This window comes from Chaetodon trifascialis, chromosome 2, assembly GCF_039877785.1.
Source record: "Chaetodon trifascialis isolate fChaTrf1 chromosome 2, fChaTrf1.hap1, whole genome shotgun sequence".
NCBI classification, from domain to species: domain Eukaryota; kingdom Metazoa; phylum Chordata; class Actinopteri; order Chaetodontiformes; family Chaetodontidae; genus Chaetodon; species Chaetodon trifascialis.
The window spans coordinates 17197093-17218454 of NC_092057.1; the positions used below are offsets into that span (position 1 = coordinate 17197093).

Here is a 21362-nt window from a genome sequence, read left to right on the forward strand (position 1 = left end):
GGTAGAAATAAAAGTTGTTTCTTGTCTGTTGATCAAGATGAAGTCCTCATATTTCCTGTTTGGTCTGACAACCACAGAGATAAAACACATTTAAAGTTATATAAGATTGAGAAATTGTGCAAACATTCACATTTCAGAAGCTGATACAATCGAGTGTTTGTGTCCCTAGTGTTTTTGAGAGCATACTTCATATAAAAAAAAACGTTTTTGTTGTAGATACAAAATTGTTAACGGCATCCAGTATTTTATTTTGTATGTATTCATGTTCAAGTTTTGAGATTGTATGTTAGGTAAAGCAAGGGTTACCAAAGGTACAGAAGAAAACCATTTACATCAGATTTATTTTTTAAAAGTTGTGTCAGAGTCACATGTAATAACTTGTAAGTTGCCCGGCAGGCATGAAAATCCCTTTTCAAATTAAGATTTTAGTTAGCAAATGATCATGTTGACCATCATCGTTCATGTGGAAAATTTTGCTGGTCTCATTCCTAAATGGTCTCAAGGGACTCCAAAGAAGTAGTAAAACATTTTATTTGATGCAGATCTGTCTTGGTTCTGGCTGACTCATGTAGTAGCTTTTGTTTTAATGTCTTGGTGGGATATTTACACCAAAGTGACTGGTGGCATTTTGGATGGCAGTTAGGTTTGTGTATAACATTAAACATTTTAGAAGTACAATACATAAGACGAAAGATACCGTTTTGACTTGCATTGCATGTGGAGTCTATATAATTTCCTGCCCTTGCATGGATGGAAAGATGTCTTGCTGTACCTCCATGGCACTGATATATCCCATATATGATGTACTTATGTCCATCTGTAAAGTAGTGGATGAATGTTAGCTATGTAACTTTGTGATATTTAAAACTACATGAGCAAGCGTCAACAAATGATCCATAACGCCCAAAAGAGCTAGAGTACAGCCCTATCTCTAGTTCTCTGATGTCCTCATCGCTCAACATTTTACTGTTTCACTCTGAAGAATGTGGAAATTATACGTTTATTTCCTGCAAATTCCACCTTGTAGCATTTATAGAAGGTTTTTTATTGGGTGTCCTTGTGCCAAGAGATCAGACTAAAGGCATTAGAATATTAACATTAGTAATTATCACAGTCATTTACGTTCACAAAAATTGTACACAATGTATTTCACAATCAAGTTTCAGCAGCATCCAAAAATGATGGAAAAAACCTGGTCAGTGTGATGGTCACTGACCATGTTTGCATGTCCACAATCTAGACCAGAATCTAACATGCAACCAGTGAGCATGCTTGAGGTAACAAGAAGCAAGCTGCCATGATTCAGACTGCCCAGAGCAGAGGACTTAGTGAAAATGAGATGTGGAATAAATGTCCCAGTTTTACATTTATACTACTTTTTCTGTGCCTTGGTTGACTGTTTATCGGCAGTATTTCACTTCCTGTTGGAAGAAGAATATTCCTTGTAGGTTTGTGTGATGTTTTCTGTAACGCAGAGTCATTTAAAAGAATGTCAGCCTTGAACTGTTGCAGGGTCTTTGGAAAGCCTCTCTTCATTTCAATGAAAATGTTTTTGGTTTTTAACCAATGGCACCATTTAAGATTCGTGGAGCACCTGCAAAATGTTGCTCAACTGGAAGCGAAAGGACACAAAGCAGCTCCATTTCAGAGTTTATGTGTTGAATCTACTAATACAATACAATATGGACAATATGGACCCTGTGTCTGCAACCATTAAATAAACTAGTTCTTGTTTCCTTAAACTTTAAATTTGGTCTGCTAGAAAATCTGTGGTGTCTATGATTCACACACTTCACTGTGCAGTTTCAGATGTGGTATTGATGTGGCATTTTAATGTATTTCCAGTACAGCCACATTAAGTAATGTCTAAGAATGGATGCATATTTCAGTTTACATTATGATACAGCAATTATTGTTGTAAAAGACTGTCATTCATTTAAAGTGATTGCAATCTAGTGCTATACTGCAAATTTGCAAGCACCCCCTTTACATTGGTTATAGCCAAATTTGGGGTTGCAGTGGCCAAAAGATAAAGATGAGATTTTTTTTTCTCCTGTTGCCTCAGCCCTGCTTCATAAAGGATCACATTATGTCTTTCCTTTTGTTTTTTGTCCTCCAGATGTTTTGTCCCTGAGTCATGGCGGACAGGAGAGCGGAGAAGTCATGTGAAGAAGCCAGCAGATCGTTAACCAGGCGGGAGTACGAGGCGGCAGTCAGCCACAGCACAGACGCCCTAGTGGTCCTTGCACCCCAAGCCCAGTCTTCCGGTGCCCCTGTCCCGCCGAGCCCACCATCCCTTGTCGCCGCCGCCGGACCCCTCCGCAGCCGTGTCTTGCTGTACCGAATTGCTGCCTTCCTGCAGCTGGTGAGGACAGTGACTGCCTAAACATTGCTGCTGCCCTAGCATGGATGCAATCTGTAGTCTAAGACCATCACTCTTTCCCCTCCTCCTTGCTTTGTGGCCCCCATGTTCTTTCAATTTTTCATCATACCAATATAACTCAGTTTTACCAGGGGAGGGAGGGATACCTTTCTTTGAGAATTATAAAAATCATAATTTTTAAATAGAGGTGTAAACTGTCATATCACACAGTGGAAATAATTTTCTCCTATGCTTGAATTAGTACATTACATTGAAATGATGTAGGCTGATTATTATGCTTTAAATCCACTGTTGTACTTCTAATCGCAGGCTAAATTACCATGAAGAGCAGATTAGAAATGAGAACAATAAACCCCACTTTATTTCTCCATGCTGCTGTTGTCATCTTTCGAGAGCACTAAAATTACACCAGTTACTTAAGCCCTAAGATTATGGGAACTACTTAAGTCCTGTAATGATAGTGTGAGGAACTCCACTGTGAGGCAAAGATAGCCGTTCTTGGAGCTTATGTGAAACTCTGACCCTCAAACACAAAGAATCCTCATGTGTTATGGATACCACATTTCTACTTTTTTTTCTCCATCTGCCAACAGAAAAACTATGATGAAGCAGATGAAGACTGCAAACACGGTGAGTAGCAATTCAGAGTGGAACCATCTGCTGATACTGTATACAGTAGTGTGTTTGTTTATTTTTCTGATCTAGTGGTTAAGTGTGCTGTCTGGGTCATGGCAGCATCAAGTTGTAACATGCCTTTGTGTCGCAGAAGAAATCTTCAATTTGGACTCATTTCTTTGCAAGTCCCAAACTTTTTAGTGTGCATCTATTGGGTTAAAGTCACTGCTTCCAGTCAGAGTTGAAAGAAAAGAAAGGTTTGGGTCAGTAGTTTGCCCCATTTTTTGATCAAAAGGCAGGCAATGTCTAGGGTCAAAGCTGCCCCAGTGAAGGTCAGTGTTTGACATGGTTAGCTAACTGTGGTAAGCCTGATGTAGCAGTGCACTGTCGCAGCCTGCTTTGTAGAATGGCCTGTACAACACTATACTGACATTCAGCTTGACTAAAATATGTAACATCGCACATTTTCATTGAATTGTTCACATAATTTGAAGCTGCAATGTTCTGGAGAGCATATTTGGATACAGCTTATTACATATATTGGGTGAAACCATAATGAATAATTCTTGGTATTCTGTCCTAGTCCTGGCAGAAGAGATTGCCAGGGGAGACGGTTCACTACAGGCCAGCTTGCGCTCTATGCTGTTGGATGGCAGCCTGCAGGAGGTGGTCAGCATCCTCTCTAAAGCCTTGTATGGAGAGCCAATGGTATGATTAATGAACTATGTATACAATATATGCATGTAGACAACCTACACAGTGACTGAAATTACAATTATTATTATGTCATGCTTAGATATTACGCCTGTTGATGTCAGATTGTCACTCCCAAAAAGAGGTAAAATATTGAAAATATTATTAGAAAAGTATTAAGATCATCACTGACTTTCACAGCGAGCTGAGATGCTCCAGTATTGTATACTGTTGTTCATCGGTGTACATACAATGCCATCAAAGTTTGGTATATTCTTTGCAAAGTGGTGGTGTTTTGTCAAATAAGCACGTGCAGAGAAGACATGTGACCTATTAAAAACCAAAACTATTTTTTGGGATCCAAACAGTATCATTTGGTGAACAGTGGAGTAATTTCATATTGATCAGTTCCAACCTAATGTTGGAATGAAGTTCTACAAAGCTTACTTCTAGATTGAAAAACGGGCCACATGAAAATAACTTTCTAAGATCAAGTGAAGTGTGATGCTCCACCGATAACTCTGTTACGTTCTGAATGTAAGGGGCAGACAGAGGGTCCGGCTTTGTATGTTTTTTTTGTAACTTTTTCTTCTAACTTCTCCATTTGCTCATCCTGAATGCTGTCTTCAGCTTCACATGTCCTGACCACTGCAACACACACACACACACACACTGACTCAAACAGAGACACAAGCATGTACTCAAAGGTTGAACTTGGCCCCAAAGTCATGGAACATTTTATGCACGTTGGAACAATGCAGTATGCAGGGCAGGTCTCTGTTGCTCTCTGTGTCTTTTAGAGACACACAAACAGACAAACATTTTTCTTACACAGCTTGAGCTGAGCTTCGTGTCAAGAAAACAAAAAAAAAAAAATTGCAATAGATCATAAAGTTGAATCACACTGCATGCAGAATCGCAGCATTTAAAAATCACAATACATATCCAGTCCACACCAGTATTGTGATCGTATCGAATTGGGAGGTAAGCGTGTTGACTCAGCCCGTTACCCACAGGAAATCCTCCCACTGAAGAGCAACATATAAACCATAAACACTTCATCTAGATAATCTGCACATTTCTGTCACTTGTGCCCCTTTTGCTTTTAAATTACACACTTTCTGCCACTTTTCAATTGACATCTCTCACTGCCACTTGGAGCAGCAAATATTCAAACTTATGCAGTGTATGTGGACATGACACGATGAATTTGAGTGGATTTTATAGTTACGGACATGTACTGACAGCACTGATTGCAGTATGTTGCTGTAATGAGAGTTTTTTTTTTTCCCCTTCTGTCACAGAATGGCATTGTCGCAAAAGACCTAACCAGATTAAAAATGCTCTTCTCAGAAATCGAGGTAAGTAACTGCAGACTTTACTGCTTCCTGTCCTCCTTTGTTCATGCCTTTTAGTGCTTGTTGGCTTTATAGGTGATGGTTTAATGCTTGGAGGCAAGAGTCATGAGGATGACTAATGGCCTGATTCCAGCACTGAATTAATTATTTTGTTCTCCTCTGCCTTACTGGTAGTTGTTGTGGATTTATTACTAATTTATCTGTAATAAGTCCTGTGGACCAGCTGTTTGTAGTTGACATAATAGTAATAATCTTTCTGCCCCCACCTCCACCCACCCCGCCCGATCTTTGTCTCTGTCAGTCTATAAATAGGGAGATGGCACCAGAATACACAGATGACCAGGAGGAAGGTGAGCAAATCTGTACCAATGTCTTTAGTACCTAAAATCTACATGTATCAATGTCCACTAAGTCTTATTTATGTTTAGAAAGTCTTTTCTCAGCCAGTTGGCACCTTGAACACATCCAAAACAGGTTAAAAGCTGGATCAAGCCCATCGTTGAATGTTTTTGAAGGCTTTGGCTCACTGTCCTATTGACCACTTGGCTGTGTGTATTGACAGAGGTCCAAGATGGCTGGCAGTTCCGGCCTCCTCCCCGAGGAGTCACCAGCAGTGAGGAGTACACCCTCTGTAAAAGGTAACTTTTTGGTAATTAGCACACAGGTTTGAGTAATGAGGAAGTCGTCTCTCATCCAGAATATTGCAGAGGAAAATTAATGTGCCATGTCTGCTGTTCTGGATGTGAGAGACAGGCGTTTGATTGTAAAGTGACTAATACAGCTGCCAGGAAGTAATGATGGTATGCAGTTACACTGAAGGCTATACGATTCTGATTCATGGTAGTTAACTGCCATAAATTTTAATTTAATCGCTTTTCACGCTGAAACAACCCTGTCACAAGCGTCAGTATACCTCCTGGATCTTTGTGGAGACGGATACCAACAAATCTGTTGAGCCTCAGGCTTAGTCTTTTTAGCTTTCTCTGATTTTGAGTTTCTTTGAGTTTTACTTGTCTCTCGTAGCTCTTAGTGTGTGTCCCACTGGATTTCCACCAGCACAGTGCTTCCTGGGTTAGATGTATTTGTCTGCTGATATGTCAAACTTGTCTTTGCCTTTTATTAAATGTTCTACATCCACAAGTCACATTTTTCCTGATCGTGTCAAGTGCTGTGTCTGTTTGGATTTCATCACATAAAATAATTAGTTGAAAGTCTCACATATTGTTTTTTTTTTTTATATATTGAATAATTGATTTATTGACTACTTGTTGTAGCATGAGTTGAGCACACAGTTTGTCTTCACTGCAGGTACTTGGAGCAGGGCCTGTGTCGGTACGGGGCCCAGTGTACATCAGCCCACTCGCAGGAGGAGCTGATGGAGTGGCAGAAGCGCTATGCGTCACGCCTCATTCGCCTCAAACAGCAGCAGGAGAGCAAACACTTCACCGAGAACTACATGGAGACTCTGATAGAGAAGTGGATGAACTCCCTCTCCCCAGAGAGAGTGGTGAGTGCTTGCGAGCTCAAAAGTTCAATGGATAAAAAACAGCCAAAATCCTGTGCCAAGGCGATCGGTCACTTCCTAGAAGGGCCACCAGAACACAAATGTGTGTATGGTACTGTGTTATGATTTTATTAAAAGTCTCTCCAAGCTTTCAGTGTCCTAACAGATTCTGTCTGACCATGTGTGTTTTTGTCTTCCAGCTAAGTGACTACTTAGAAGGAGTGAATGTAGAAACCAGCTCCAGTCTCTCTCTTACTGTCACCACCAAAAAGTCCTCCCACTCCTGGACCTTCTCCTTGTTGTGCAAGGTAGGGTGTAATGTTGAATACCAAGCATGTGTACATATTCAAATATTTCCTTTGTCTCAGCACATCATTTGTCAATATGACACTGAAGAATAAGGCCGTATTCTGCTCTGCACACCAAACAAGTCTTTGTTGGTGCTAATCATCCCATTATTGTTCTGATGTTCTTATATTTGTCTCCTTGACCAGCCGGCCAGAAAACTGTACCGCATCGCCCTGCTGTACGATGCCCACCGACCACACTTCTTCATCACAGGTGTGTCAGCTGGGGAGCGGCTACAAGCCCTCCCCAAAGGTTGCCAAGAGTGGACTCCAGGAGAGGAGACAGCAGGTATGTCATGACCAGGCATCAGATTTTGCTTACACTCCTGCTTGAACAGTGCCTTGTTGTTTTTAAAAATGTGTTTTCACACATTTCTTTAGTCACGCATTATTACGATGGTACTGAACCGTGTGACGGTGGATCTTCTCTTTGGAACTCATGAGCTCAATAAGTTTTGTGATTCTGTTCGAGCTCTTTCATTTTAGGCTGTAAAATGTCTTAAATAGTATAAATCACATTTGAATCAGTACATTTTGACATACCACATTTTTTTGTGTTCGGTGATGTGTTGGTCTATCTTGCATTGGTCTACATTTGTTTTTTTTTTTACTATTACATTTGCAGGCAAGTGGAAATTGCAGCCTGTGTCGTACCTTAGTTTCCTTTCATGTTAATGTTAAAGTTACACCTCTTTTTCATTTTTTCGACAATAGATTGTCAAAATGTATTTACACTAAACTTTGCTGTTCTGACAGTGGCAGCAGACAATGGCCTGGACCACTGCATCTACAAGGTAGCAGTGGGCTTCAGCACAGAAATCTTCGGTACCTTCCGACAGACTGTTGTTTTTGACTTCGGATCAGAACCTGTGCTGATGCAGCGGATCATGGTGGACGCTGCCTCCATTGAAGGTATGCTAAAGAAGATCATAGAGAGTTCTTTGATAAGACCTTTTTTTTATGTGTTTTTGTGTAAGTGTAAAGTTATAGATTATGATTGGACGAGGATGCTTTTTTTTGCATGTTGTATTTTCAGTTTTTAAATATTTTAAGATACTTATTTTATGTGCAGATCACAGTCGATTAAATAAGCACTTTTACTAATAAATGCTTCCCACCACCTGCTCATCCTTTTGTTCTCAGACCTAGAACACCTGATGGCAGCCAGGCAGCAGCTCTTGTTGACTGCAAAGCGCTGGGACTCTTCCTGTAAGACCATTGTAGAATTCACTCCTAATGAAACAATGGCCGAACTGGAGCGCAGCCTCCTCTCCCGCTATCAGATCCCTCTGTCGGCCGACCAGCTCTTCACCCAGTCAGTCCTGGACAAGACTCTGACCAAAGATAACTACCAGGCCCGGCTGCATGACCTGCTCTACATAGAGGAGATTGCACAATACAAGGAAGTTAGCAAGTGAGTACACATTATGAACGTTTCATGGCTGGTTTTTCCCACATCTGAGCTGAACAATAAAGCGTGAACAACATCAACATAAGATAATACATAATGAGAATATAGAATACATTATTATAATAGAAATATAGATCATTCGAATAATTAAAATAATAAGGTATTTGCAAGCTGGGTTGCGTATGTATTCTGCACTGCTAAAAATAAGTTGATAATATTTCCAGACTCAGTCCAGACTCGGTAATCCCTCTGCTTGGTGATGTTAAAAGTTATCCAGTCAATAAGGCCACCAGATCCTTATTCTCCGCTGATGGAAACATGACCAGGACTAAATTGTTCCAACTGTGACAAAGTCTGTCAATATGTTTCTATTTTGTAAATGCATTACAGTGTGCTGTCCCTCAAGAAGAAATCTAAATATACAGTCACATCTGATATGTGTATATCTGCATATGTCCTACATATGATGCTAATTTAAAACCATTGCCTTGCTCTCTTACCATTCTGAAACGTTGAGAGCAATAACTAATGTTAGCTGCAACCTCATTCTGGCACTGAACCTACAGTCAGAGTAGACCTTTGCAAGCTACTGACAATTTATAACTTGGGAGTAGAAATGTTTGCAACACAGCCTCCACTGACAGACAGGAAAATTAAATGTGAAGTGCATCAGTTTAAAAAAAAAAAAAAGATGATATGGAAAATGTCATCCAAATATTTCAAAAATTCTGTTTATTATAGCGTGACAAAATAATCTTAACTCGAGCTCCATTTACTAGCTTTTCTTTCAATCAGACCTTTAAAAAATCAGAGTGCATGTCCTTGAAAACTGAACTGTCAAAAAAAGACTTCAGACCAGTCGATTTAATGGACCTCCCGTCAGTGATTTAGCAATAAAGAACAAACATCACTTCAATACACTTCAAACAACTGAGTGTTGTGTTTGTCCTGCCTTACCTGACACAAAACTATTAAACAGCTGGTGATAGTTTTGATGCACTTTCCTTTTTGACATATTTATATTATTATATTTATAATAATATTCTTAAATGGTGTATTGATTAGTGGTCACCTGATAACTTAGAATGAATAATGATGTGATGATAATAGTGTTACAATACATACATGCCAATTTGGACCCTGTGTGAGACGCCAACCGACCACAAGGTGTCAGGCTCGACCTTCATTTTGAATTTGCTGTGTGTGTGTGTGTGTGTGTGTGTGTGTGTGTGTGTGTGTGTGTGTGTGTGTGTGTGTGTGTGTGTGTGTGTGTGTGTGTGTGTGTGTGTGTGTGTGTGTGTGTTATTTATGTTGTGGGGAGCTAACTCTGATTACTCAGTCACATTGTGGGCATTCCTTATTGCACTCAACACTTCCCTGTGGAGACAAATGGCGAGTCCCCATAATGTAAATCATAAAATTTCAGGGTGAAGACAGGGCTTAATGACTTAATGTAAGTCTACGTCTTTGTAATGTCCCCAAAAATGATGGAAACATGTGAATGTGAGAGTGTCTGAGGGGATTCCTTAGAGGCAGGTGAAGAAAATCTTGTTTTCATCCCCCAGGATAGACACAAATCTTGCCCTTTTTGTCAAACCCCCCACCCCCACCTTACATGCCACTCCACTGGTTTAATTTAAGTGTGATGCTGGTTACAGGTGAGATCACAGGCACAGCTTCCTTCCACAATCAGTGACAGTAGACCCTCCCCAACCACTTCACATTTCTCAGCTTTTACTCTTTGCTCTCAGTTTGATCTTGTCTCGTGACTCACAATTTCACTGTCATTTTTAACTTGATAAGGAGAAGAATTATGGATTTCTATCTGTTATTACCTGCAGTGTGAGATGTTCTTTCAATTTGCTGTGTTTCCAATGTGCATATGAATAATCTCTCTGCCCATTAAACCATCCACCCTCTGGCAGTTTCTGATGCTTTTCACGGCTGATTGAGCTTGGATTCCCTGCTATTCGAAGATCCCATGGCGTATAGTACGATTGTTAAAAGCTTACTGTAGTCATTTAAGTGCAACTAATAACTTAAATACATATCTCTGCTCGAATATCTCACACTAGATTTATTTCCCGCTTGATGAGAGGAACATCTTCCCAGTTGGCAGTCTAGTATCAGGAGGTCAAGAGGTATTACCCGATTATGTAAAATGAACATGAAGTGAGTCACGGAGAGTCAAGAGTGCCTTGCTGTCAGTGTTTGTCTTGACGTTTCCCTCTCTGAGAGTATAGGCAGAAAGCTGATGCAAAACCATAACAAGAAACCTCAAGAGTCCCGTTGGTTGTGAAACACCACTGGTTTGCAAATAAATACAGAATGTGTTAACTTATCTGTGTATGTCAGTCACCCATCAGTGTTCATCACCAGTATTGCTTCCTGTTTCATCATTTCTGATCCAGCGGAGACCAGAAAGACAATCTTAGAGAATCTGGAACTGAAGTGAATATTTACTCAAAGTGCTTCAATTTTCCACTTCTTTCATGGATAACCTTTGTTCCAATGGTGGTTTATCTCTGAGTGACAGATATTGAAAGTAATTTTCCTGTTTTTTTTATGTTCCTCACTGACAGTGTTTTATTTAGGTGACCTTGCATTAGTAAGAATCTATAAGGCATCAATAAAATGACAGTAAAAAGGTATTTTTAGTGATTCTCTTTAGAGCCCAATTCACCCATATATTTGACTTCACATCTTACGATAAATGCCTGTGCAGGTTTTGGCTTTGTCTGGTGAATGCACAAACCTGCCAAAATATAGCTGATTGTCAATGTGCTGCCAATATCAGTGAATAGTGTGCCGGTCATTATGCGGCCACTGTAGTGAATCAAAATTCAGAGAATGCCCAAATGTGTGAGGCATGCACGTCGTCGGACGAAAGGAAAACCTGTTATCATACATTTTCAGTGGGGTGTCTGAAATTTGTTTGGTGTTGGTGCTGCTTGCAGCCAATCACATTGACTCCTCGTATCCATTTTAAAGTAGGTCTTTGTACTGACAGTTCTGGCTATCGAGTGGAGACTGCAGACCAGCTTCTCTTAAGAGTAAATGTATAATATTGCCTGCAGTGGTAACACACAGCAAGTTAACTTTGAATAAGTTGCAAAAGGCTGAACTGCTGGAAAGCAGAACAGTTCCTGGATTAACATGTCTGCAGTGAGGGAAGGACACTCATGTGCCTTATTGTGATTGCTGTCATGTTTTACAATGCTTTATAAACTCAAGCTAGAAGTCTGCAACAGAATAATAAGATGTCCACATTTGTCCCCGCAGATTTAACATCAAAGTGAACCTCCAGCTAGTCACCAGCTTTATGCTGACCGGTATTTCTGTTGGAGCGAAGTATGCCCAGAATGGACAGCTCTTTGCACGCTTCAAACTCACTGAAACACTTTCCGAGGTAACTGTATTGGTTGCACTGACAATTGTGACAACCTTGCCAGATTGATTTCTGTTACTCTGTCACTCTTGCATACTAAAACAGCTAGCTAGCTCTACTGAATTATTATTGTTTTTGTAAACCTTAGGACACATTGGCCGGGCGGCTAGTGATGACAAAGGTGAATTCAGTCTTGCTGCTGCCACAAGGTTTCATCAGCCAGCCACCTCCTGGGGTCAAGGAGAGAGTATATGAAGCTGTGATCGAGGAGAAGACCAAGGACTACATCTTCCTAAGGATCTGCAAGGACTGCTGTGAGGAGCTGGGGCTACTGCCTGACAGAGAAATACAGGTAAGGGCTGCACCAAGGGACAAATAGACACTTCCTGTCCTGCTGTCACCACCACATATTAAATAAGAATGGTGGATTGACAGGAAAGAAAAGACAGTTGAATGATCGATCTTCAGTTAGCATCCAGCTCATGATCTTTTCCGCCCCGATATTCTTTGAGGTGTTAAAAGTTCTCCTATTAATTAGCATATGAACGAAAGGTTGCAAGGCAGACGAAGACCATCTTTCTGGGAAAACCTGCATGTGCTAGTCTGTGTGAGCACTGACTGCTTTCTGTCAGGTTCTCTGGTTCTGAGAAAGTCCCTTTATTGAGTGACTCTACCTTCGTCAGCTTGATATTTTTCCCCCGCCAGCCTGAACGTTGGCAGATGAGGCAAGGCGCTGTGTTAACAGTTATCAAAACGACCCTCTTCCTATCACTGCGGGAGCATAATCTTCTTATTCTTCTGCATACACGACTCCTGTCTGCATACGTGCTACACTTTCATTTTGCTATCTCCTCTGTGAGTTCTTACAATATTCCACACAGCCTTGAAGTTTCATCCTCCTCTTGCTGTTGCGTATCTCAGACTTTTTTGCTCTTGTATTTGTTGTTTATTTCACTTTCTTGCTTTGTCTTTCTCCACCACTTTCCTCCTTACTGTGTTCGCACTTCTTTTGAGCTGTAGTTTATTTTTTCTCTCTCCTTCTGATATTGATACTCCTGGCCTAAAGGCATTGCACATTTTGCAGTATATCTGTTAAAAGCCTGTTTCTGTCTGTATGATGAAGACAATGTCCTCCAGTAGTGAAAACAGAATTTTAGTGATTACAAAAAACTGGTTTAAGACAAGGGATTAAATAGAAATATAAAGGGCTCTCCAAGACGTCATGGGAAAAACAGAGAACTGTTCAATTTGTTATGCTGTGCTAAGGCCACTGCTAATTAAACATGGCGCCACGTTGTGCAACAGAGACTTTGGTTGGGGTGTTTACACGTGTTACTGCCCCTTGCCTCGGCTCCCAGTCCTTTACTAAATGTGGATTGTCTTTGTCATTTGATACAAAATTCTGCAAGCCTAACAAAAGTTTCAAAGCTTTTGTAGTGGATTTGATTGAATTACATTGTAACATAGTTTCTTTGGCCAATACATGACTTGGAAGTGTGGGTAGATAAACTGTTGGATTTACTGTGCAGTAAACTCTCGGTGTTCCCTCTGTGTCAGGTGGAGCTCCAGTTCCAGCTGAACAGACTGCCACTCTGTGAGATGCACTATGCCCTGGATCGCATCAAAGATAATACCATCCTTTTCCCTGATGTTGGCCTTGTCCCCACCATCCCATGGAGCCCCAACAGGTGTGTATTCCACCATGTGTACTGCAGAAATGTGTTTTACATTGAAGAGAGACACCATTATTCCATCCACATTTTATGGGTTCACCTCTTTGGGTGTGTTGTCTTACATCATGGATTCAGTGGGAAAAAGGACCGCCTTTAAATGATAAAAATACAAATACAAATAGAGTCAAGGAAAAGGGAATTTTTTTGTCCTGTATCTTGACAACATTAGTTTGCACACAGCATATTCACACATTCATGCATAGTAAATACTGCTAAGCTTTAACGCAGTTATTATTCAGAAATTCCTTTCGTACCTGCACATCATATTAGCTTGACAAATACCCTGACAGAGGGGACACCACATCAGTTTGAGAGTTGACCGACTATGCCCATCCTTGCTGACTTGGTGGCCATTCTGAAACGATGGCAGCTCTTCGCAGCTTTAGATATTTCTCTCTAAAGTTGGACAGGTGAGGGGAGCGAGGCAGTAATCTTTATTGACTCGAGCCAAATATAATCCCCTGTGATTTTCAAGGCCACTGTGTTATCTGGGCTCCAGAATATGATTGATGTGGACTTTTGTTTTAATTGGATTTTGGATAAGTGAGGGTGCTTCATTAAATGTGGGCCAAGGAGTGAGTTTAGCTGAAGTTTAGGTGCACAGTCTCTTTATTGAGTTTTAAATGTCAGTGTACAGGACGATACACTTCAGGTGTGAAGTATTTGGAATTACTGCAGTAAATAAAAGTATTTCATCTTGGTTTTGTGGTTTAAGGATGAAAACACAGAGTGTACAGTATATTAACTTTGAGTATGGAGATGGTTGACTTGTGTCTTACCTTCTGCATCACACCTAACAGTACCCTTTGATCTCATCCACCCATACACACACACACACACACACACACACACACACACACACACACACACACACACACACACACACACACACACACACACACACACACACACACACACACACGGTATCTCTCAGCCCCCCACATGTCTCAGTTGGAGCTCAATCAATTGGTGTTGGTGCATTTGCAGCTTCAGAGGGTGCAGTCTTCATAATGAGGACAGTGATGGTAGGAGACAAACACTGGCACATACAAACACTGCATGCACAATAACTATGTGCATCCCTCTTGCCTATCCATCTATGTTGTTTGAACACACATACACACGCCTGTGTGTATTAGCTTAGGTGGACTGCATAACGCGGTGACAAAACAAAGTGATATTTCCACAAATGTAAGACAGACCCTCAAAGTACAAATGACTGTGGGTACTCACAGCTTGTGTGTCCCTAGTCTGAGATGTGTACACTGCTTAGATTTATATGTTTCTGATTTATCAGGCTATAGAGCAGAATGTATGCTGGACAACTGACTGAGTAAAACAAATTTTGGTCAACATCCCTCTCTTCTTACCCACTTTCTACCCTTGTTGTTTCCCTCTATCTTCACCCTCTTGCCTTTCTTTCCCACACAACTCCACATCTCGCTTTTTCCCTCTCTCCTATTCCATCCACCCACATCCTATTCCCAGCACCCCACCCATCACAGCTTCTCCCTAGTAACACAATTGCAGTTGTCATTTTGAGTCTGTATGTGTGTGCATACATTTCCTATCATTTTGTATATTCTGCTCTTCCTCACTTTATCTCTGTCTCGCTCAGTGTGTCTCAATTCCGGTCCTCGGGCCCCACTGCCCGAATGTTTTAGATGTTTCCCTCCTCCACCACACCTGATTCAAATGATCAGCGCGTCATCAAGCTCTGCAGTGGCCTGATAACGAGCCACTCATTTGAATCAGGTGTGTTGGAGCAGGAAACATTTAAAACATGCAGGGCAGTGGGGCCCGAGGACCGGAATTGAGAAACACTGGTCTCGCTGAAGTCAATTAGATTAACAGAATGTTTCTCCATGTCTGTCATGTTCAAAGCTATTCCTTGTTTATAAGACAATATTTAATCTTTTTCAGCTTGAGAATGGCTACTTGGAGACCCCCACCACCCCAAATTCTGTCAGTTAATTGAAAGTTAACCTTATGATCCCTCTAACAAATTTCCAATGCTCCTTCCGCCCTCAGGCAGTGGGATGAGCAGCTGGATCCCCGTCTGAATGCCAAGCAGAAAGAGGCCATCCTGGCCATCACCACACCCATCTCCGTTTCCCTGCCCCCAATCCTCATCATTGGGCCCTACGGCACTGGCAAGACCTTCACCCTGGCACAGGCTGTCAAGCACATCCTCCGCCAGGACCACAGCAGGTCTGTTTATGGCTTTTCTTGTGTTTTGTTTCAGGATCTGTTGCTTAAGTTTCTACATTTGTTGGTAACTGAGAGAATTTGCACCTCCCTTACAATTACCATTCCTGACCTGGCTTTACAACCCCAAACCTCCCTTCTCTCAAACATCCTTTTTTCATGGGCAAAGCTTTTATGTTTCGAAAATGAATGTTACTTCAGAAATGAAATGTTTTCTCTGAGAGGTGAGAGCACGGTTTACTTCCAGCTCTTGAAAGGTGTGTACAGATGCAAAGTAATTTCAAGAGTCTTAGGAACACTCAGTACCTGTGAAGTATGTAGAAGGCTTTGGTGTTGACCAACAAACCAGACACATTTGTTGGTCATTCGGTGCTATATGGCAGTAAAATGTTACTCAACAATCTACACTCAGGTGCCAGTTTCTTGGGCACACCTCGCTAAAAGTAATGCAGTCTTAAACAATAGTCCTGCAATAAAAACCCTACCTTCATGAAGCTTATAATGTTAATTTTTTTGTTACAGCTAATTTGTAGAGGTGGTGATTCAACTTATTTTTTTGTGATGCCCCTGAATGGTAGTACTTTATTGTGGGAACTGTACTGTACTTTTTAACAGCAACACAGCCTTGCAGTTTTAAATATAACTAAAAAAAATATAACTGAAACATTATTGATAGTCCCTCTGAAATGGTGTTATTGAGTGTAACTGATGTACTGTTTGTGGGGAAGGAAAGAAGAAGAAATTTGGCATCGGTCATAAAAGCTTCATATGGCAAGAGAGGTCAGTCAGAGGGTATGATTGAGGCGGCAGGGAGGTGGGGGCTGGGACGTGCAGTGGCTTTGGTTTAGCTCCAGGGCAGTGGCAGCCTTGGGTTTGACATTAAAAGTTTAAGAAAATGCTGAGCTGTGAAGTGTCAAGCTGTGGTGTGTTTGTGTTTGTACTGTTTGGGTGTGTATACTTAGGAGCATGCATGTGCCATCACTCAGGGTATGGAGTGCTGGTCGTTGGGATGAATTTGTTTCATTTGTGGCCGATGCACACAGTTAGTTTGATGATCAACACATTTCCTTGGCTAGAATGGATTTTCATGCAGACCATAATCCGATCAATCTAGCTATGTCACTTCAGCGGGCTTCACAGCATTGTCTAACAATAAAACATTGCAAGATTTTCTTCCATTGGCATTTTTCATCATTAGGGAGCTCCCTCACTGTGTGCAGATACCCACAGGAAATTCTTTAGTTTCTTGTGTGAGAAACAAGGCGAAGTTGCACAGGCACTTAAATGGCTTGCTAGTCTTTATGAAAAATTAATGCAATACCTTGGACAATGTCCCCTGAACAGCAGCTAACATTTTGTGTTTTAATAAGGGAGAGGTGGTTCTATACACTATATGTAATGTAAAGGAAAAATGGCCTTTGAAAAATGTGTAGCAATGTAATATTCATTCCTGATTTCACTCCAAAATGTAATATTCTATCTTTAGGATGAATTATAGATATTTTAAAAGCCAAGACAAGGGAAAGTGACCCCTCTGGACTAGCACCTCATGCTCATCATACTGTTAAAATGATGAAGAGGACGTTGTATAAATTGCTGTTAGGTGTACCCAATATATGTTATTGTACATGTCCAATCCTTAAAGCTGTTTATCTGTCACTGTAATGTTTCACCAACATTTAAATGGGTAACTATGAAAGACAGTTTTACATAGCTTTCAATATTAAAAAGCATATGAAACTGTCTCTGCTGTCCTGTTTGCCTGCTGTCAATCCACATGATGTTGAATTGATATAAATCATTTGTGTTACCTTTACTGTTTGTATTTCAAGTTTTATTGTAAATTCAGCAATGGAGCATTTTTTATTAATACATTTTGATCAGTACATCAGAAATTACTAAAATTGATATACACACACACACACACACACACACACACACACACACACACACACACACACACACACACACACACACACACATACACATATATATCTCCATAAAGGCAGGTTGAAGGGTCGGTTCACCCCAAACAATGACAAAAAATGTCCCCTAGTGATATCTATTCAAGCAGATCGTTTTGGCTTTATGCACCATGTTTTGGAGATTTCTGTATCATGCTTCGTATCGTAAATTGTTTTTCTTGTGTCTCCACAGGGTCCTGATCTGCACCCACTCCAACAGTGCGGCTGACCTTTACATTAAGGACTACCTTCATCCTTATGTTGAAGCAGGCAATCCGCATGCCAGACCTCTCAGGTAGGGAGCACACATAAAGAAGACATGATGTCTAAGGGTAGAAACATAATTTTTGTTTTGTGTGTGTGTGTGTGTGTGTGTATGTGTGTGCGCGCGCGGCCACGCACGTGTGTGTGTGTGTGTGTGTGTGTGTGTGTGTGTGTGTGTGTGTGTGTGTGTGTGTGTGTGTGTGTGTGTGTGTGTGTGTGTGTGTGTGTGTGTGTGTGTGTGTGTGTGTGTGTGTGTGTGTGTGCGTGTGCGCGCACGCGCAACAGTTGAAATATACTTTGGTGTCCTAAAGGAAACATTATACTTATCAAGGTATATTTTAAGATATAAAGTGTTTGCACTTGCCTGGCCTAGTTTTAGGCTGCAGATCATTCATTTTTTGTGTGACACTTGGTATCCTTTGGTTCATGGGGTTGCTGCAGCTGTATCACATTGAAGCACCTTTTGATAGTCTATGCTGTAATAGCATTAATACCCCAACTTACTTTCAGCTGACAGGAAATGAAAAGTTGACACATCTTGTGAAAATACACATCACTTTGTCGCACATTTTAGCTCTACAGCCCCCCAAAGCACATTCTTGTATCGCTGTCAAACATATCCATAAGAGAAGATAGTACTTTATTAATTCCCCATAGGGGAAATTAGGCCGTACCACATGATATTCCAGTGGCCCACCTGTGGGCTGTCAGAACATTTCAGGTTGTTTATTTGTCTTCCCGTCCATTGACACAAACACTACATTCGCGTATATATATAACCGTGTTTAAAATGAATGCAAAATTGAAGCAACTCACTGTTCATGTAGCAATCTACCGATTGATAATACTGTGACAAAAAATGGTTTGGAAACATTAGCACAGGTTCACACTATTGATTACAGTGAAGATATTTGGTCCATAACACGACAGTAATACACAGAAAGCTGTTTTCTCCTTTGAAAATGGCAGCCCCTGTGCTCTTGTCAGTTCTCTGGTATAAATAGTTAGTTTTTTATTTTTTCTACAGAGTGAGTTAATATAGCAAGGAGAAGATATTTCATATCAGTATTTGGCTCATACTTGCTGATATTAAATGTTAATTGCAGTACAGTTAAATTGAATCTTTTGTTTTCAGTGGCTGTGGTCTGTCTGTCAGAGGAGACCATCCTAGCCAGAGAGCATCTGAATGACACTCATTCATCTATACATCAATTGGATTACCATTATTGGAGAGCCTGCAGTCAGAATAATACATCGATATTATACAGAGATTGTTGAGTGGCTGGGCTGTCTTTGCCCTACAGGAGTGACAGGCAGACATTTGCTGACTTTGTCGATGTAACTTCAAGCACTCTCCTGCTTTTCCTGTCCTCCACCTCCACAAACACACATTCACAGATATATGCAACTTGCTTCCCCTGCTTCAGTGATTTCCAATCGTATTTCTGCAACCCCAGAGGTCACAAAGGACAGGAAGGCAATGTCTGCCTTGACTGGCCAGGTCCTGTGAAAGCTGTGTGTTTGTGTCTACACACTCAAACCAAGGGACCATATGGGCAAATCAAATGACTTGTTTCATATGAGTGGACAGTCTGATATCAGAGGATTCCAATGTGAATTGCTCCATAATCACTGTAGCAACTTCCTCTCTTTGCTCCCCTTGCTTCCTTTGGGATGAGAGGACTCAGTCAAGAATAAAACTCCCTATTTGAAAATGTAGGGCCTGAAAGTGGGACTGACCAACAGCCCAAGGAGGCGATCTGTAAGCACTTCCCCCTCCTGGCTGGCTGTGACAATCACTTGCAGACTTGAGGTGTACACAGCATGTAATGAGAAGCCATCCATGTGTTTTAGCTTCACTCTTTACATGAAGAAAAACCCTACCTTTGATAAATGTCGGAATTATTTACTTCATTTTTTTTTCATGAAACTCTGAGCCTTTTTGGATTTTTTTTGTCCCTTCAAAACATTCAGTATTTAATGATTTGGCATTAAAAAAGACGTAATATGGCTAAAAGTTGTTTGTAGCCCATCATGAAACAATAAAGTGGATTCAAGAGTTTACTCATAGACTCAAGTGGTAGCTTAAAATGTTGTTTCTTTTAATTGCAAAGTGAGTGAGTTCAGATATGTTTCATCTGTACTCATAGTGGAATATACACCATAGCATAGATGCCCCTGTCAGTTATTTATGGACCATAATGCAGTGCAGCTAAAAGTCTCGTTGCACTTTTGATAATTGACAGTCATTCTGGGAAACGCTGGAAATGGTGATCTAAAGGTAGAGAAAGCAGGTTCATGGAGGCTGGGCACATCAAACAAGTCACACCATAACCTCATGGATTGATTGAATTTAACAATGTATTATGGATCAAAACTAGCACTCTGTTCATTTCATTCACAAGGCAGAGTTATATGCCCGAACATCAGACACACTGTGTTGTATTTCTCGCTCCTGATGTTTCTACTTTCATCTTTCTCTCCAGGGTATACTTCAGGAACCGCTGGGTGAAGACAGTTCACCCAGTGGTCCAGCAGTACTGTCTCATCTCCGGCACACAGGTCACTTTCCAGATGCCCACAAGGGAGGACATCCTCAGGCACCGCGTGGTGGTGGTCACCCTCAGCACCTCCCAATACCTCTGCCAGCTTGACTTGGAGCCTGGTAAGTCATATGAAAAGATACTTTGTCATCTCAAGCTGACTAAGGCTGCCCTTGTGATGCTTGTGATGAACAGTCAGTGCCCTCAGCAGCTTTCATTTTATTTACCAATTCAGTATGGAAGCTGATAATACATGGAGATCTTAAGAATTGTTGGTCCAGCAGGGTTTACCAGGTGCTGATAGATTAAACATTTTAGAGCACAGCAATTTCTGCTCGTCATGTCTTCTAAACTTTATGATGGCATCGGGATAACTGAGAAGCACCATTTGCGTTGTTCAATAAGCACAGGCTAGCAGGGCCCATCAAAAGACCCATACTTTATCGAACATAGGCATAGAATCACCAAATGTACACAGGAATTTGACAGCACAGTGAAACAAAGATGTCAAAAATGAATTAATTGGCTGCCCTGCAGTGCATGGTGGGTGTCGTACCCCAGTAACCGGAACAAATGAAAACCCTTGTACACTACAGCCCAATGCAGCATTCTAATGGTATTACAAAGCTAACAAACTTTAACAGTCGTTCCTGTGACAGAAACAACTGTTTCACATCACACATTTATGCTTCGTTGTTGTGTATGTGTGTATAAGGTTGGCAAAACATTCCAAACACCTTTCAATATAATACAGTTCAATACAATGACAGCCTCACAACACATAAACAAAGCAAATAGTTCCAACAAAAGGTGAACAGTTTACATAAAGTAATTTTTTTAGGTCTACGTAACTTATCTTTTATCATGCAAATATGTACATTTACACACAAATTTCAAAAGTTGACTATATGCACGCAGTTCAGTGCATCCCCTGTTGTTTGGTCATCCCCA

General features: G+C 40.9%; 1 protein-coding gene across 4 annotated transcripts in view; it reads left to right on the top strand.

Annotated features, from left to right (window-relative positions):
* Window positions 1–21362, top strand: part of helz (helicase with zinc finger) — a 47364-nt gene that overhangs the window by 4406 nt on the left and 21596 nt on the right. For all 4 annotated transcript variants that reach the window (XM_070977278.1, XM_070977286.1, XM_070977269.1 and 1 more), the window contains exons 2-18: window positions 2120–2365; window positions 2977–3013; window positions 3582–3706; window positions 4996–5052; window positions 5351–5399; window positions 5612–5687; window positions 6358–6556; window positions 6754–6861; window positions 7048–7189; window positions 7657–7812; window positions 8044–8314; window positions 11594–11720; window positions 11848–12051; window positions 13257–13387; window positions 15464–15643; window positions 17798–17899; window positions 20355–20533. In XM_070977278.1, coding sequence (XP_070833379.1) covers window positions 2138–2365; window positions 2977–3013; window positions 3582–3706; window positions 4996–5052; window positions 5351–5399; window positions 5612–5687; window positions 6358–6556; window positions 6754–6861; window positions 7048–7189; window positions 7657–7812; window positions 8044–8314; window positions 11594–11720; window positions 11848–12051; window positions 13257–13387; window positions 15464–15643; window positions 17798–17899; window positions 20355–20533 — 2371 coding nt within the window. In that variant the 5' untranslated portion in view covers window positions 2120–2137. The remainder of the gene's footprint in view (window positions 1–2119; window positions 2366–2976; window positions 3014–3581; window positions 3707–4995; window positions 5053–5350; window positions 5400–5611; window positions 5688–6357; window positions 6557–6753; window positions 6862–7047; window positions 7190–7656; window positions 7813–8043; window positions 8315–11593; window positions 11721–11847; window positions 12052–13256; window positions 13388–15463; window positions 15644–17797; window positions 17900–20354; window positions 20534–21362) is intronic.